Source organism: Poromitra crassiceps (assembly GCF_964638095.1).
Source record: "Poromitra crassiceps genome assembly, chromosome: 2".
NCBI lineage: Eukaryota > Metazoa > Chordata > Actinopteri > Beryciformes > Melamphaidae > Poromitra > Poromitra crassiceps.
This window is the reverse complement of record NC_139624.1, coordinates 61,980,857-61,999,978: the sequence shown is the minus strand read 5'-3', so window position 1 is coordinate 61,999,978 and position 19,122 is coordinate 61,980,857. Positions and strand designations below refer to the sequence as shown.

Genomic DNA, 19,122 nt, shown 5'->3' with positions numbered 1-19,122 from the left:
CAGTTTTTAGACGCTAAGTATACCTTTCAACTTACGTCGACGCCAAGTGTACCTTTCAACCTGCGTCTTTACTGTTTGCCCGTCGACAAACAGGCCGATTTTTTCTTCTCTAAATCTTGCCCAAATATGAGTCGGCTCTAGTAAGCTCCTCTTACACGTGCGTTCTAACCTAACGCACGCCTCACCCTCTTCTGGATCCGTTATCCAAGGCGGTGAGTATACTCCGAAACGGCAATAGTGAGTTTTATCTAATATTATCTCACGCGAGCATCACCATGACCCCGCACCACTCTCTTCTAGACAAATCCTATTTTGACTAAGGCAGTGGTTACATCCGTTTTACACGCACACACATCCCCCAGACCTGTAGCTTTTAGCAGTAGTTACAATTGTCTATTTTTAGAACCAATTGTATAACATTATTCTAAATTTCACAGCTACTCAATTTGACATAAAACCGATCAATCAACATTGCACTCAGTGTGTATTTGCCTCACCAGGTTCCACAGATCACAGCGCTGGGCTACATTCCTCCGCATGTCGACTCCTGCTCTCTTAGCATTAAGCGAGCTTTCAGGTCCAACTTTGACAGGAGGTTATCACCAGTCGACATGCCAGAGGTCCGCATCCCAGTCGTGAGATCCCGTAGACGAGCCCCCAAGTTGTGGAGGAAAAATCCACTTGCAATGCTCTGCTGATTCATCAATAATGAGATATCCGTTTTAAATGTTCATAGGAGGTTTTCTTTATTTCCACAATCATCTCTCCGTGCACGGAGGTCTCCTCTTGTCTACATTTGACAATGCAAGAGCCCCGCATTATTGTTTACTTCACATCATATACTGAAACTATCGCCCGCCCTCTTCTGGATCCGTTCATTCAACCTCCCTCCAACTCAGTACTTCTCCATGACGTCCATAGTTAATCTGATGTTCACTAGAATACATAACAAATCCAGTCTATAGTCACAACAAGACACAGGTTCCCACAGGAACCTCTATTCCCATAGACACTTCCCAAAACAAGACATATGTTCTCACAGAAACTATTCTGTACAGCAATCTCCTGCAATGACTGAAGAACACAGTTCACTAAATACAGCATGGAATTGCCATAGCTAATAACTAATCAATCAATACACACTTGATCAATAATTTGCCACTACATAAAGAACATGTTACATGACATTGACATTTTCGAAAATAAAAAACAGTTTTGACAATCATGAGTGGTGGTTCATTAAATATTTAGTAGGCTCAGGTCTGAGTGCCAAAGGGGTGCCAAAGTCACCCCCTCTCTCTCTTCATGGGATTTCATCCGCCATTCATTTTTCCATAAACCTTGCTTAAAATGCTTATAAAAATTCTTTTACTTGCTCAAACCAAGCGATTCGACTATATCAGGGGATATCAGGGGAGACAATGCAACATTTCACTCACAAAAAAAAAAAAAAAACATTTTTTTTTCTCTTCGAATTTCGACTTTCAATAATAAAAGTCGACCTTGATAATAACAACGATTATTCGAAAATTCGAAATTCGATGCCCATCCCTAATATATATATATAAAACAAAAGAAGGTACCACCGCACACTGAAGTATAGCTTTACTGTGATTTATTCAGCAAACAACGCGTTTCGCTGTAGCAGCTTCATCAGGTTTGCTCATACAACCATGAGGGCCCAGGTGAGCCTAAGTAGTAACAGGACCTAATTGGTCACATGACCAATTAGGAAATCACAATTTTTTTCTGTTTACAGGTTGTAGAAAAATACATAATATAATAGACAACAAAGTAAATACAATATCACAAAAGGAATGGCGATATATAATAATATTGTTCAAGTTAAAAAGCAAGGACATAAGCTAGCATTAATCTGCAGCACTGTCAGAGTTACAGAAATGAGCACATTCGAAGTTTGAGCTCAAAATCTATAAAAAATAGGAGGACCTATACAATAAGGGTTACAGCATTGCAAACGGTTACAAGGTTAAGCTCAAATTCTATTTAGAAAAGGAGGACCTAACATTAATCTAAGAGTTACAGCAATGCAAACAATTACAAAGTTAAGCTCAAATTCTATTTAGAAAAGGACAATAATAAGAATGACAGCAATTGGAAATAAAGAAAGTTAAGCTCCACTTTAGTATAGAAGTAGAGGACCTGTATCTCCCTCAATTGCTAAAGGGGAGGGGGTGAGTGTTCTTTTGTTTTATGCCTTTGTACCTGCTACCTACCAGCACCTGATCATTCCACTGGCTGTGCGTGGGCACTCTCCTTTCTCTTCATATATATATATATATATATATATATATATATATATATATATATATATATATATATATATATATATATACACATACACACACATATATAAAATCAGGATGTCCTTTGATAACTGCAGACTTTCAGCTTATTTGAGGCTATTTACATCCAAATCGGGTGAATGGTGTAGGACGGCGATCCTCAAAGTCCGGACTCCGGTCCGCATCCGGACCGAGACGCCGTCCTATCCGGACCGAGCCCTATAACCTACAAATCATTGATAACTTACATTTTCACGGAGCGTTTCTATTTTAACCGGCACGTGCTTTTATAGTATTTACGGTACTACTGGTTTATCTGCCAGGAAGCTCACAGACCAATGAATGCGCTGTAAATCATCACACGTGATGCTACTCGGCCAATCAAATAAGCGAATCGTTTCTCTCTGTTGCTTCGAGTGGTGCTGCGAGAGCACACGGACGGAGGGGAGGGGAGGTGACGCGAGGCGAGAGATAGTAATTTCACATGGTGTGCTCAAAAGAAACCACTCTTACATGTCCATTCATTGTTCTTACGGGCAGATCAAAACCAGTATGTCTCGTGTGAAGTGCGGTGCGATCCTGACCTGTCTATGGAAGTGCCACACATGAGCAAACACACACACACACACACACACACACACACACCAGGGCACACTCACTGCCCAACGCAACGGCATGCGAGGTTGATCGACAAACAGACAGACAGACAGACAGACAGACAGACAGATAGATAGATAGGGAGCTCACTTCTCTCAAGAGAAAAGGTTGTTTGTTGGCTGAGAGTGTTAAATGTGAAATGGAGTGAAGAAAAGGGGAAACTTATTTCTCTTAAATTAAAGCACTTCATTTTAAGATGCACATTTTTCCAAAGCACTCTGTTGTATGTTATTTTTAAATGCATAAATTTACTTGAAATGAGAAAAGATCATTTATTTATTATAGTAGGGTAGTTATGTATAATTAATCCAGTTAAATATGAAAACTGTAAATAAGCATTATTGATGTTTATTTAGATTTAACAGTCAGTTGTTGACTACATACAGACATTGTACCATTAGGCTACTTCAATCATTGAGTTCAATGGCACTGAAATCATAGCGTAAGCTACGTTACAATGGTCCGGACCTTTGCTTGAGGACATTTTCTCTAACTGGACCTCTTTGAATTTTAATTGAGTGCCCCTGGTGTAGGAATTACATTACATTTTAAGGAATCAAAAGTAATTGGACAAACTAACAATCAAATTGTCACGTTTAATACTTGGTTGCAAATCCTTTGCAGTCAATGACAGCCTGAAGTCTGGAACCCATAGAAATCACCAGACGCTGCGTTTAATCCCTGGTGATGCTCTGCCAGGCCTCCACTGCAACTGTCTTCAGTTCCTGCTTGTTCCTGGGGTGTTTCCCCTTCAGTTTTTTCTTCAGCAAGTGAAATGCAATGCTCAATTGGATTCAGATCAGAAGTGATTGACTTGGCCATTGCAGAACTTTCCACTTCTTTGCCTTAAAAAGCTCCTTGGTTGCTTTCGCAGAATGCTTCGGGTCATTGTCCATCTGCACTGTGAAGCACCGTCCAATGAGTTCTGAAGCATTTGGCTGAATATGAGTAGATAACATTGCCCGAAACACGTCAGAATTCATCCTGCAGCTGTTGTCAGCACTCACATCATCAATAAATACAAGGGAACCAGTTTCACAGCCATACATGCCCACATGTAAAAAAACAACAACATGCATTTACTCTTTGAAAATCATAAAAGTGGTCCTCATTTGTGATGATTATCTTGCTGAACACAAATTGTTAACCACTGACCTTATTTCAAGCATTAAACTGACTTTGAATACGGAAGTGCTAACATCCAGGTCTTCCAGACTCATTTTTTCTTCTTTTTTTAAGATTCTTTTGGGCATTTCGCCTTAATTTTATTTTAGATAGGACAGGCAGACAGGAAAGGTGGGCCAGAGAGAGAGGGGATGACATGCGGCAAAGGACCGCAGGTCGCATTTGAACCTTCGTGGTACGCGTGCTACCAGGTGAGCCACCAGGACGCACTTCCAGACTCATTTCTGCTGTACTCTTATTATCCGCCCTCCCTCTTTCATTTCCCAGTGGACAAAGCTTGTTTAGCTAAGCTTGCCCCCCTCCACAGAGAGAGGTTAGACATCAGGGTCAGCCTACAGAGAAGCAGCCTTGGAGCTGATAGGCATTTCGTGTCTTGCTCAAGGACACTTCAGCAGGGCAGGTGCTTGCTGTCACAGGGGCTTGAACCTGGGCTTTCCAGTTGAGGGACAGTCTGCTCGCGACACCATCGAGATGTTGCCATTTGTGTATGTCTACGTTATATGGTCCACTCCCCATAGTGCTCTAACCTGATGCTCTCTTGTGCCCCATCTCTCTTCCTCCCCAGTTCCCCCATGAGGACGTCCGCAGGGCAGCGTTTGGGGCCATGGGCCAATTTTGCAGAGCTCAGCACAAAGTGTGGAAGGAGAATCCCACTGAGGCCAACCACCAGGGTATAGCTGCTCTTCTCTTCTCTGGAACTGCACTTTACCATGACTAGATTTAGATTTAGGCAGTGCAGATGGGCAGTGAACTGCACTCTACCATGACTAGATTTAGATTTAGGCAGTGCAGATGGGCACTGTGCTGCTTTCTACAGGGATGGGGATTAACAAACAAACAAAATGGAGGGAGATAAGATGCTAGGCTTAAAGGAACAGAAGCAGTCCAGAATAATTACATGCTTTTGGCTATGTGTTGGAAAACGGGCCCATACCTCAGAATGTTGATGACATTTTAGAATAATCTAAGACCTATACTTATTATACTTAGACAGTCTAGGTATAATATAATGAAGTGCAAACAAAAAAGGTGTAGAATATGGACCCTGGTTAGGATGAGGGGAGAGATTCTATCACCTGACAATGGGTAACAATAAAGAAGAAATAGGCCAACAACCTCTGCTTGTTTAAGACCGTGTCTGTGATGTGTCCCTCCCCCAGCCCTACAGAAGCTGCTTGAGGTGGTGCTTCCTTGCTTCCTGGAGACAGTGCGGACAGACCGCGAGCGCCAGGTGGTGATGGGCGTCCTGGAGGCCATGAACGCCGTTCTCAAGTCCTGCCAGGGGGAGGCGCTCAGGAGCCCCACACGCCTGGAGGAGATCAGCCACACCATCCGGGATGTGCTCAAGAAGAAGGTGAGACCAGGGGAGGAGGATTGCTATGGGATGAGTTATTGGGGAGCGGAGGAGGGCAAGTAGTCCATCATCAAAACAAATCTTTCTCCTTATAATGCACTTCTTATTTAGAGCATTGTAAGTCACAGTGCTGCCGTTGTCTGGTCCTCGTCCTTGCATAATTATGTCTGTGCCATTCACACTTCCCAAAGGATTTCCTCACAACCCAGACTGTTAATTGTCGTTACAACTGTAGGCAAGAAACCTGCTATGCTACAGCTATTGGGCTTGTTGTAGTATTGACTTAGGAATGCTATTCGAACATGGTGTAACGTAGGGGTGTCACGGTACACAAAAGTCACGGTTCGGTACGTACCTCGGTTTTGGGGTCACGGTTCGGTACGAATACGGCACGGTACGAAAACGGGGAAAAAAAGCAACAAATCCCAAATTCCGTTTTTTTCCCTTTGAATATGTCTGAATTCTGCTTTTTACGCTATTTTTACCATCAGAAATAGTGTCTAATATGTGGGAATGAATAAATGTCCACTATTTAATAAGATCTAGGCAATCCACACAAAAAGGTTTTACTCTAGAGCAGTGATTTTCAAAGTGTGGGGTGCGCCTCCCTCTCAGATGTCTGTATTCCAGCTGTTTGACAGGGCAAAGGCATTTCCCCCCACTTTAAATCTTTATTGTACACAAGTTTGTAAACAGAGCGCATGTGTGGAGTAGCCTAATACTCCCACCAACCCCTCCCCCTGTTGGATTTGTTTTATGTAGCATTTGCGTTTGATGTAAGCACTAATTTGGAATCCTATCTAAAAGCGGCCACTAGGCAGCAGTGTTTCTTTAGTCAACTTCAAAATACCTACATGTTCAGAAGAAGAATAAAACGGCAGAAGAAGAAAAACTTCTAAACCCTGTTGAAAGATACCCCCACTGTCTGACAGACAACGGGGTGGGTTTCACTTTCCCAGTAAGTACGGGAAAGAACCCTGTCAGCGCCTTAACGTTATTGGATGTGAGTTTTGTTTAGCATAATATGATTACGTTCGGTCATCTAATGGATTATTGGAACATGACAAGGAGTCATCGCCTCTTCCTCACCGCAGCTTGCCTGTCTGCATCCGCAGATGTCTGCTTGACCGCATCACTCATCTCACGCGATGTATGTTGCTTGTTTACAAGTTAACAGCTTTGTCAGTGTTATGTAACGTTTAGCCGCAACGCGCAACTATAAAGGACTTTGTCGCGGCTACGTAACGTTACATTGGCAAGCTTACCTCGTTGGCTTGATGTTGACAGAATTTGCAAAACAGTTTATCGCCACAAAACGTCCCATTCTGTGAACGCGGATTTCTATGGCCCTTGTGTTGTTTTGGTGTGTCTTCTTCTGTGGCGTTTAATTCAATTCAATTCAATGCCGTTCAAACAGCGTTTAGGTGCTTCTGGATTTGACGTATTCGTCGTGTCGTTTCATGTACCGTGAAACGAGGTACCGTGAGGGTCGTACCGTAAACTCACGGGACGAATACATGTACCGTGACACCCCTAGTGTAACGTGTATCTTGATACACCATTTTGATATCCCAGTCAAAAGCTTTGACCTTCTCATGGCACATCACTGTATTTACTGCTAGTATTTAATGCTATTGACCCTCCACCTTTCTTTTTTCTTTTTTCCACCTTTCCAGACTGTGTGTCAGGATGGTGGTGGTGATGAAGCTGATGATGAAGACCAACAGGTTGGGTCTTCTCTGTATCTCCTTTATTAGAATCACTTAAATTGCCAAGAACATTGACATTATGGTTGTTGTTGTTTTTAATCGGCTGGATTGTCCATATGCTCATTACAGTGGCACTCGAAAATTCCATACATAACACATATCTGCACAGATTTCATACACAGAACTAGGTGAATATGCCTAGTTAATGAATCTATTCAAAATTAACATAAAAATATGAAGAAAATTGATATTGAATTGATTGATAATTAAGTGACTATTCTTCGGTGTCACCTGATTTTACAGTGATTTTCTACATCAGAATCCTGTTTGAAATGATGAATTGACATTTTTCTTGATTGTTGATTTGATATACTACTTGTATAGGTCAATACAGCATCGTACTAATACTGCCAGGGTTAAGGGTTCACTTCACACTGGGGCCATCCATGCTAACAATGTATGCAGTGCACTTGGGATAAAAGCGTCCGCCAAATGGCAAATATATATAGCTTTTATGAGGAATTTCACCCACGCATTTCCAATCAGAGATTTCAATCTACTTTATTTTAGTCCATTAATTCTAGATTTCCATGTACATGTACTTAGGGTGTGCTATGTTGTGTTGTCTGTTTCAGGCGGAGTACGACGCCATGCTGCAGGAGTTTGCTGGTGAAGGGATTCCCCTGCTGGCCTCAGCTGTGCCTGCAGACACCTTTGCCCCCTTCCTCAATGACCTGCTGCCTCTCCTCATGAGCAAAGCTGTGAGTCTGGGTCCCTGGACCCACAGTTTAGCAACCCAGTTTAGGTGAAACCACACCCACGCCCACATGATGGGACCGGAAGAAGCTCCACGCCGCTCTGCTAGCTTGGCAAACTAGCAAAACACTCGCCTAAAAAGTTATTTATTAACCGATTCTTTGCCATAACCGCAAGATTAAAACCTCTTCAGAAAACTTCATGCTAATTGTAACTTCAAACAGAGATGATTTGTTCACCCTTTTGTGATCATCCATTTACACATAAAGTTTTTTACACCCATCTACTTCAGACTGCTTGCAATCCGACTCTGCTGCATAACGGGCGATCTTCATTCATCTTTCCAAAGTATTTTCCAAGCTTGCCGGCTTCCGTGCAAGCGAGCGGAAGTGACATGCGGAAACTGGGTTGCTCACTGGACAGCAACAGGGTTTTTCACTTAAACAGTTGTTCCCAAAGGCATTTTCTCAGAAAATAATATCGCAGTCCACTGTCTTATACTGTAGTGCAGTGGTTCCCAAATGGCCCCGGCACACTTGTGTGCCGTGATTCGAGTCCAGGAGTGCAGTGGGATTTTGTGACAACCAGGGGGACTCAAGACAGCTATAGATTTCTTATGAAACATACCGTATACAATTATGTCACTATTCTAACTGATTAAACTTTGAAATGATATGTGCAAAAGGGTCCAAAACCCTTTATAAAAAACAAACAAATTTTAATTTGTCAATTTTTATTGGTCAATGTATGACCCCCATGCTCTACAGATGAATGGACTATTCCTTCTCTAGCGGAGTTTAGCCTCAGCATGCGCTCAGCGCTTGAAGCAGACTACGAGGGGAGTGGAGGCACACACACACACACACATGTTCACAGGGAAGCATTAACTTCTCCAGGTACGTGGTGCAATTCAACATAATCAAGAAACATCAACGTCCCACAGAAATGAGAGAGAAAGAGAAAAAATAAACAGGCTGTGCAGTGTGTGGGAGACACATTGGTGAGTTAATGCATATTATCCTCACGCGAGGAAAATACGCCCTGTGTATTAACACTGCATCCAAACATAATATGAACTATGTGTTTCATATCCACCCCCCCCCCCCCTTCGCCGCAGCAATATTGTCAATTTGAAACCGGTCCGCGTTTGGGAACCCCTGGCTTACAGCTAGGAGTCTTATGCCCAAATGTATTCTGTCAGTGACTGAGCTTCATCAGCTCTTATTGGTAAATAGTTTAAATGCAAACGGTGGCGTTGGTTTCCTGTCTGCTCATCTCGGGGAGTGACAGCAAAGTAGCTTTCCAGAGTCATTAATAACAACTGCGATTAGGAACAGAATATTACATATGATTATAATATTACACTGGTACAAACCAGGCCAATTTGTATTGTCAGAAGCAGAAATAAGAGACAGACCAGATTGACATTAATTCCGTCTTTCTCCCTTAAAAGAAATCCTCGTGCACGGTGGCGGACCGCTCCTTCTCCTTGGGAACGCTCGGGGAGATCCTTCAAGCCCTGAACATGAACATGTCTGGGGGCAGGGGAGTGGCGGGCCGTCTGTCCAATCGGCTGCTGCCAGTGCTGGTGGCCGGGGTGAGGGACCCCGACGCCGAGGTCCGCAACAACAGCGTATTCGGCCTGGGATCTCTGGCTCAGGCCGCTGGGCCCATCGTCATATCGTATCCTCCTTCTGTGTTTGTGTGGGTGTGTGTTGTGCGTTCATGCATAATTAATAGCACAAAGACTAAATTAAGTTATTCCTTAGTGGCGTGTGTCCCAGAGACTATCCCATGATGCTGTCGCTGTTCTCCAACCTGCTGGTCAAAGAGTCGGACAGCAGGGTGATTGACAACCTGTGTGCTGCTCTCTGCAGGATGATCATGAGCAACGTGGAAGCTGTTCCACTGGAGCAGGTATAGTTCACAGCTTGCCAACAGGCTGTCCCAGACGACTGAGGTGATCATTTAGCCTAGCCAGCTTTATCTTCCTTACAGTGATCTCTAGTACAGAGAGAATTCATCTATCAGTTTGGCTAATCATAATCTGTCCCATTATACTGAATTTATGGTGAGCACTTTACTAACCACCAAGGCCAATGCATCAGGCCATGCAGTAGAAACTCGACTATGCACTGAGAACAATGTGTTGGCTGGATGCAAAGTTCAGTGAAATCTCTTGCTTCCACTCTGTCCCAGGTGTTTCCTGCTCTGGTGGAGCGTCTTCCCCTGAAAGAGGACATGGAGGAGAACAAGACAGTGTACAGCTGCCTGGCCATGCTCTACACACACAGCCCTGCTCTGGTACAGTATAGACCCCGTTGACATTGTGCACTGTAATGTTGCTGTGTGATGATACATTTGCAACTTTGTACATTGTGATATAGGGCATCTGTGTGTGTTTGGTCGATTTGCCTGGACTCCACTAATCAATGCTTGCGGCTGTATATATCTATTTCTTTTCATTCAGGTTGTGAGCCAAATGAGGCCCATAGTTGCTGCTTCCAGCCAAGTCTTGGGCACCAAGGATCTTGATGCAGGTACGTTTCATAGTTCAAACCAAGATGTTGACACATTTCTGTTGGACCAGCTTTTTCATAGACTTGACATTATATTGTCTGCCACTTGGACTAAAGTGAATGAAGCTTTTCAGTCATTGCAGACTATTCTTATCAGTGTTTTGTTGTGATAAGTTGTCACCCTGGAGGTACTCTGTCTTAGATGATAGCCTGTACCAGACTGTCGCGTTAATCTAATATTTTCCGTCTTTTACCGAACATTTTTAACAAGGACAGGGAAATTCTGAAGGCTGCCCGCCGTTGTGACGGATTGGAATTGGAGCAGCGATGGCAATTACTCACTCGAATTCATTTGAATATCCTATTATTACACATTGGTCATGCCATAATGGTCTACACCAGTGATTCCCAAACTGTGGGCCGTGGCCGATTTTTGTGGGCAATCAAATGGCTGTAGAAGGGTCATTTTCAAAACTACAGTGGATAACCTGTTATCAGAGAAAACTAGAAGACCTAAGGCCTCCATTGGTATCAAGCATATTATGCTAGCTTGTCGGGAAGGGGGCTAAATAACGCTCAATGGGTTCAATGGGTACCTATGAGTCTCCCCTTTACAGATAAGGTAGCATTTTTCATAGCCTAGCATTAATAGTTTGTGGATTGATTTCTTCTGTTCTTGCTCATCACATTTTGTCTCAACAAATGTGTTATGCATGTAAATACTTCTGATGAGTAGGAGGGGGGGGAATGTTGGCAATCTGCTTTTGGGTATTTTGCCTAAATGTTTTTTTTGTATGTGGATGGATTATTAATTTCCCTTATGCCCAAATTCACATGCTCTGTTAATGAAATAAAAAATATATACTATAAAAAACATATAGGGAAATACACCATCTTAGTCTTGTGTGTTGATCAGAGTTGTGATTAGATTAGATTTCAAAGTGGTCCGCCGCGTTCTTAAGTGTGGGAACCCCTAGTCTACATATGAACCAGAGTGAAGTCGGGGAACATTTCTCCCCGACTTGACTCATTCTGTAGCTTGGAGCACGTGTGTCTGTGGGTAGCAGCTGCGCTCCTCAGCAGGCACACGAGAAGAGAGCAGGGCGCATGCTCAGGCTTCCTTTGCCCCTAGTGGCAGGGTCTGGAAATCCTCCGTTTAGAGTCTTGTCCATTTAGCGCGGATTCAGCCTTCAGAGCTAAATTAATATGGCCATGAAGACGTCGGTCCAAGCGAGGCAAAGCCATCCCTGTAGCATGCGGTTGATTGATTGATTACGCACAAGCGAGTCGACCACCCAGTTTAAGTCGTGCAGACGAGGAGGAAGGTTTGAGTTCAGGCTACAGCAGGTCAATTGAGTTCAATTTAATTTCTTGTAAATCGCTGGTTCATATTTTAATTGTAATTGTCTAAATAAATTGCATTTGCATTCATTTGAGAGGCTTATAGAAGGAATCTCACCGTGTGTGTGCTTCCTGTGTGCTGCCATGAAAAGTGAATGCATGGTCATAGTATCCATCTTTTCTTTCATTAATCTAAGTTTCTTCTTCTGTATATTAGGCCTAAATGTTACTGTGATCGATAGTTTTTGAAAATTAAATGCTGTTAAATAGGCTATGTCTAATTAGCATTAAAAACACACAAAAAAGAAAAGACCAGTAATAATTGTTGAGGACAGAAACTCTTTTTGCCTCCCTTCCACAGACACCCAGAACACTTTGACCATGCTGATACGGGAGTTCACCCAGCGCCACTCAGCCGAGTTCCAGGCCGCTGTGACCTCACTTCCTGCTGAGCAGCAGGCCAAGCTGAGTGCCGCCATTGCTGTCTCATAGCCTGCACACATGTCCTCTTCCACTCCTGTGTGAAAGCCAGTCAAAACAATAAATTTTATACTATAGATGGAAAAAATGGGACAGTAGTTGGGGATTTTTGTTCCCAAAATTTGGCAGAATTCCTGTAAACTCCAGCACTTCAACCATTCTACTGCTACTACTACTATTATTATTACACTCAGTGGTTATGTTTCCAAGTATTAACATTTTAATTTATTTGTTTGTCTGCATGCTGTTAAACTTTTATTATTTTAAGAGATGTGGTTTAATGTCCCGGATGTTCTTTACTTTTTTCCTCTTTTTTTGTTCTGTTACATTTGTTGCCCAACTTGTAATGTGTGACTATTAATTTCTGCTGTCCCTTTTTTACCACTGTTTCGACAAATCTCTGGCTCTGCTATCAGAGTGTGAAGCAATGAATTTGATCTCTTGATAAATCTAACATTTTCATCCCCATCTCCCAGTGTAAGTCTGTGAACTTTAAACAATGGCGCACCATGCTTTCTCTTCCGGATCTGTCTTTTATTCAGAGATTCACTATACTGCTAACTAAGGGGTTTCTCAACTGGGCCAGCACTGCAACTGTGCACTCATGTGAACCTTTGGCAGAAATCCAGCAGTAAGAACCCTGCAGTTCAATGACTGTACATTGATAGATAGGCCACACTCACAGCTTTTTATTTCCATGTCATATTGACTTTGGATCTTAACACTCGACACACACCGTCACCCTTTGCGTTCAGCGCAGGACTGTGTTACTGTAGTTTATTCTCAGCTCATCTTATGACCTCATGTTGATGGATTTTTCCCATATTTTCTCCTCAATGGTACTTGGGCAATATCCCCCCTGCTGCGCCACCCTCTGCCGATCTGGGGAGAGCAGTAAACTGGCACCATGCTTCCTCCGACACATGCGCAGTTGCCAGTCGCTGCTTTTCACCTGACAGCGGGGAAAGGTTGAAGAACTTTCCTCTGCACCACTCAAGCTCTATGCGTGTCATTTCCTCAAAACATGTTTTTTGTCTTAACATTTGAAGTGCATATTACCCTTGACATTCTGTTAGTAGCAAACCATTCTACAGCATCCTACCACACGTATTTCACAAGTACATGTTTTTAATAAATACTACAATGTAGACAGCCCATCAACTAATGTGTTTTTGCAGTGAACCAGATCAGATGATTTTTACATTGTAATCAAAAGGCTAGCTGGCTGATTCACATTGAATTGCGTTCTGTTTTGGATGTTGGTGACTTTTTGTACTCCTCAGATCTCACGCTGTTCTTGCGCTTCTTTAAATTTAGGCTGCTGCGTTTCCATGTCCAACTTCATGGTCATCTCGACTGGTGCCAGGCCATTCTCCTCTGAAACGCAGAGAGACACTTCCCATTTACATTACATCACACACAAATAGCAGTATGGACTCATCTTAGTCATGGTATTACAATAAAGGCCTGTAATGTGAAGGAGAAAACAGCATACATTCAGAGGATATGGACACGCCACTATGAAGCTGTGAGATGAGAATATAATTGGGATGGTTATCATTAGCGTCGCTCTGTGGTTTGCCTGTTTGCTGCTTCATGAAACTAGAGCCAAGCTAAGTGTCAGATTCCTGATCAGTTGACTGCTGAGGTGCCAGGATTTAGCTGGACACTGATGTAATGCTTTAGTGTGATTCCTGATCAGTTGACTGCTGAGGTGCCAGGTTTTAGCTGGACACTGATGTAATGCTTTAGTGTGACCAGTGTGATCTCATTTAGCTGCCTGCGGGGCTGCGGCACATAGCTGCCATTCAGCTCACCCATCATGTGGGAGGTCACTGCGGCGGGCGGTCGGTCACATTCCTGGCATGGTTGAACATATAAACTGCAAATATTTCCTCCCTTTGTGTATGATATGTAATATAATATAATATATGAGCCACAAGCCAAAAATGACAACAGTCTAAGATCCCTTGTTTATGGAAATAAAAATCCTCTGCCTGGTTGTACAAAGAAATCTGAAGAACTTTTCCTTAATGTCATTCTTGTCTGAGGTACACTAAACCCATTTCCCCCTCCGTGCTGCTGAGAAAATAGCCTTTTCTTAACATTGACATGTTTTACATTTGTATATAATATAATGCACCTAAATGTATCTCCTTTCCATAGATAAGGTCTCTCACTACTGTACGTTTACAAATTCCCATACAATCAAAAAAAAGGGCGAGTATGTGTAGATTGACACTACCATCCACCAAGCTAGTCTACCTGTCTGAAAACCTTTTATTTGGTGTCACGATGCAACATCAAAGAAATTATCAATGAGATGTGAATGTGAGTTGTCAACATGTTCCAGTAGAATTGCCTTTTGTGCAGATTTTGTGGAGATGACGCAGTGAGCAGGGACTCATTTGCAGTGTTATGGTGCTGAAATTACTGTCAAAATACTAGACGGAAACTCATTTTGGATCACCGTTTATAAAGGTTTGGACACTGGAATATATAACCGACACGCATGGCAGAAACAAAGTTTGATCCTTCTTAGTGATTTTGCATTTGTTTGTTTCAATCTCATTGGGATTTGATTTGATTTTTAGGCATTCTCTCAAAAAAAATCGATTTATTCCCAATGGAGAATACAGATGAGTTCCAGCCACTCCTTTCTTTCCATCCCATGTTTCCTACTGTTTGTCATGGGTATGATCACACCCTGGCTAGTAAGAAAACAAACCAAATGCAAACTCTTTCTCAGGGATGTAATCTTTCCTCATCCTTGGCTCTCTTGGAACGCAGGACACCTGTGCTGCTGGACAAACCATTCTCATAGACATTTAGTTTGCCTGTATTTCCCCTACTGCTTTTTTGCATTCTCCTGACACAAAAGCCCATCCCTGTGTGTGCTGGGCGGACCTGTGTGTCTGTGCTTCCAGGGCAGGATGTCGACCCCGGTGCGGCAGAAGGAGCGGTCTGTGTGGGCCTCTGTGCTGTACAGGACCTCCTGCAGCTGCTTGTCTCCGGGCTTCTGGGCTTTCACCCGCACCTGGAGGAGGAAAAGGAATCATGACGACACCCAAGTTTAACACCAGGACCTGATGTTCTGATGATTCCCCCTAAACGGTCAATCACCAACCTCCAGGATGGTGACCTCTTTCTCCTTAAGCTTCCCTGCCTTGTTCTTCACCTGGGTCTTCTTGGTGTCCACCCACACCACCCTCTCCTTCACCTCTGACCTACACACACACACACGTTAATGGTTGACCTCAAATTGCTTTTTGAAGAGCCCTTTTGATTCTATTTGCAGAGATGCAACTGGGAACAATTTATATGAAGCCCATGTCTATAATACATTATAATCATACTTATAAACACATTGCAAAATGCATTATATGTGTAGTTATTGTAATCATAGACAGTTATGTATTATAACATTACTCATAATCTGTTATAAAGCTTTTTCCATAACAAAAAGGCTTTGTAACATTGTATCTAATGTGTTGTAAAACATAACTATGCATAATTATACCTATGCATTATGTATGATGGCATGTGTTACAAGGATTATATGACAGACACTGGCTTCAAATAAAGTGTTACCCAGCACATTAATGGAAATATATATTTTTTTCTTCCCAAATTGCATGCACACTGCTCTCTGGGCCCAGACTCACTCTTGGATGCCCAGGTCAGCCAGTGTTGTGTCCAGGAAGGGGAAAGGCTGGTGAGCCGGGTCGGGCTGCAGCTGGATGGGCAGGGGGACCGACATGGGGATGTCCCACTCCACCTCGGCCCGTACTGTCACTCTGCCCCGCTCCGCCATGCTTTGACCCTCCTCCAACAAGTGGTTTGTCTCGTCTCCCGCCAGCTTGACTGATGATCACTGTCTCAAAAAAGAAGTGTAGTACTGGGATCTATTCCTTACTCCCTTCCTTTGCGTTGCTCTTTCTTTGTGTGATCTTTGTTTTATCCCTGGAACTGATGTGTTTCCACTGTTTCTCTTTTCAAGTCAATACTGGCTTGTTGTTGCTTCTCTTCTGATGATTCAGACTCTTCTCGTCTCTGATGATACAAGCCTCTGGAAAGTGTGTGTGTGTGGCTGCATACAGACCTGTGCTCTGCCCTCCTGGCACATATAAGCAGCCATTGTGAATGTGTGTAATGTGTCACTCAGATGTTAGCTTTATTAGACCGTCAAGCGGGTGATGGATGGATGGTGTTTGTTTTGCCAGGTGTCTGTGCATATGTTTGATCTGATACGTGTTCACACTCCAGTTCCATAGTCCACATTAGAGCCATGTTAAGTCTCACTGGCCAGCCTCCCCTCCCCACTGCGACTCACGGAAAGGAGAGGAGGCTGGCCAGCGAGACTAGAGCCATGTAGACCTCCATTTGATGAGATCGTCTCTCTGAGCCAAATTTGAGAATATTTGAGACCTGATAGTTGCCAAATGTGATATCTGAATCTGTCTGTTTAGATGTTTACTTGGAGAGAAACCAACACATTCTCCCATAACCTGTGGTTCAGATAGATAACCATCATCCATCTCTTTATATTCCGAAGCGGAAACATCATCTGTATCCGTCCGTGGCGGTGACGCAAGCCTGGTACCTACCTCTAGGAGGATTTATTGTGTCCCTTCAGGGAATGTGACATGCTGTGTCCAGAATGCTTGTTTAATGGGAGGGGGGGGCGCTGCTTAGGGCAATCACAGCGCCACCAACGGCCCATACATCCACCCCAACATCACCTACAGTGACCTACACCTAGTGTAGGTCCTACAGGTGGTGTAGGGCGGGGCGGGGGGGGGGGGGATATCTGAGGTCACCCTACTGGCCGGCTCACATCAATACACACAGTCATAAATTTGAATATGAGGTAACTTAGCCTCTTGACATTTTGTTATGCGTTTACTCTTCTGCCCATCCCTTCTGACCGACTGGAAGAGTTCTTTCTGAACTCTCAACAAGTTTGGTTTATTATTTGGTTCATAACATTGATAGTTTATAAGGACTTACATTTGTATTAAAGCCCATTTCACCTCGTTCTGTCATTTCCAGTGCCAATCAAAGCCTCTTTAGCCAGCCTGTGACCCTGTTTAGCAGCAAGGCATTCCCAGCAGTGTGTTGTGTTCCTGTAAAGACGCTGAGGTCACTCACATTCTGTCCTACCACACATCATGCAGTGGCCAGCGGTGTGTGCCCACTGGCAGGACTCGACCGTTTTGGCACAGGCCAGTGAAGGTTTTCATGCGTCACGATGGCCATAATACACTTACATACAACATGTTGGTCTTGAACGTGAGAATTGACAGTATTTAAAAAAGTTGTACAGTTGACGTGATGGGATGGTTTACCAGGCTACAGCTGAGTAGCCTACAAGTCTCAAAAAAACAAATACGGTCTCTGAGGCACCAAACTGCTTCTCATCAGATCTGTGGTTGCCATATTAACAGATATACTGTATGTGACTGACTACAGCATCAATAGTCCAGGCATTTTACGCAAATATGTGGGTCAACCTCACACTAATTGCAACAAAACCGAACTCAACTGATTTTGTATCCTCAATATGTCCTCAATGAAGGAAAAAAAGTGTTAAGGAAATGTATGAAGGGAAAGTTTTGAAAATGACCTAAATATGATGGAAGCCCTTTTTTTTTTTTTTTTATGTGTGCCATAAATCTCATCACTTATATCCTGTATGTGTTTTTTGCTTCAAGGAGAAAATAAAAAAAATAAAAAAAAATGTTAAAAAAATAAATAAAAAAACGTTTTTGGTAGCATCATATGGGTCATTTTCAAAATTTTCCCTTCATACATTTCCTTAACACTTTTTTTCCTTCATTGAGGACATATTGAGGATACAAAATCAGTTGAGTTTGGTTTTGTTGCAATTAGTGTGAGGTCAAGTGACATTTTTACTGGACTACAACCTTCAACTCTGGGTCTGTTCATCACAGTCACGTGCTGCAGGTCTTACTCTTGTGCATACACACACACAAAGCTATCCCCAATGCATTCAACAAGCAAACACTTTAATTGTATAGGGGTGTTGAGGCATGAGGTCAGACAGGGTTGTTTTTTTTGCCAGCCAGGCACAATGAGAGAGAGAGAGAGAGAGAGAGAGAGAGAGAGAGAGAGAGAGAGAGAGAGAGAGAGAGAGAGAGAGAGAGAGAGAGAGAGAGAGAGAGAGAGAGAGAGAGAGAGAGAGAGAGAGAGAGAGAGAGAGAGAGAGAGAGATAGAGATATATGAACTGAGGTCTTTCTAAACCGGATCTACTTTCAGGTCACGTTTCAGTATCAAACTTTTTGTAGGCTCCTAAAAGATGATTTGAGTAGATTCATCAGATGTGGATTTCCCCCCCAGAAACGCTCCATCAAGCAGCCTCACTTTTGGCATTGAATCATTTACAGCAGTGGTTCTCAACGTGGGGTCCGGGGACCACCAGCAAATTCATGAATTGATCGACTTCAGCATTATTTCATTTAGCTACAGGAAGTTGAAAGCATTGGAATGGCTGCTTTGATCATAGTTCTGTTATCTGTGTACCTACAATACAGACAGTCATGGAATACTGGACAAAATCATGACACAAAATCTCATCAATGGGGGTCCATGGCTCTGATGTGGTCCTTGATATGAAAAAGGTTGAGGATCACTGTTCTAGACACTTACTTAATTAAGAGTACTTACTCGTGAATAACATGTTTTTCGACTCAGTTCACCTGTGACAGCAAATGAAAATAAAATGCATGTGAAAATGAATACATTTCCCTACAGGGATAACCCTACTATAGAATGAGGGAAAGTCTGTCTGAAT

The 19,122-nt window shown here is 42.9% G+C and overlaps 2 protein-coding genes across 3 annotated transcripts in view; one reads left to right on the top strand and one right to left on the bottom strand.

Moving 5' to 3' along the window:
* Positions 1 to 13,478, top strand: part of ipo4 (importin 4) — a 40,624-nt gene extending 27,146 nt beyond the window's left edge. For both annotated transcript variants that reach the window (XM_083653653.1, XM_083653652.1), the window contains exons 22-30: positions 4,714 to 4,819; positions 5,309 to 5,502; positions 7,179 to 7,229; positions 7,847 to 7,972; positions 9,421 to 9,650; positions 9,752 to 9,884; positions 10,167 to 10,271; positions 10,438 to 10,507; positions 12,189 to 13,478. In XM_083653653.1, the coding sequence (XP_083509779.1) occupies positions 4,714 to 4,819; positions 5,309 to 5,502; positions 7,179 to 7,229; positions 7,847 to 7,972; positions 9,421 to 9,650; positions 9,752 to 9,884; positions 10,167 to 10,271; positions 10,438 to 10,507; positions 12,189 to 12,319 (1,146 nt within the window). In that variant the 3' untranslated portion in view covers positions 12,320 to 13,478. The remainder of the gene's footprint in view (positions 1 to 4,713; positions 4,820 to 5,308; positions 5,503 to 7,178; positions 7,230 to 7,846; positions 7,973 to 9,420; positions 9,651 to 9,751; positions 9,885 to 10,166; positions 10,272 to 10,437; positions 10,508 to 12,188) is intronic.
* A 108-nt stretch (positions 13,479 to 13,586) lies between these two features.
* Positions 13,587 to 16,121, bottom strand: LOC310800045 (uncharacterized protein; the record flags this gene model as incomplete). The annotated part of the gene is made up of 4 exons (XM_083662637.1): positions 13,587 to 13,684; positions 15,215 to 15,344; positions 15,435 to 15,534; positions 15,973 to 16,121. 4 exons carry the CDS (start codon positions 16,119 to 16,121, stop codon positions 13,587 to 13,589), a joined length of 477 nt encoding a protein of 158 aa, XP_083518763.1.
* Positions 16,122 to 19,122: the final 3,001 nt, after the last annotated feature.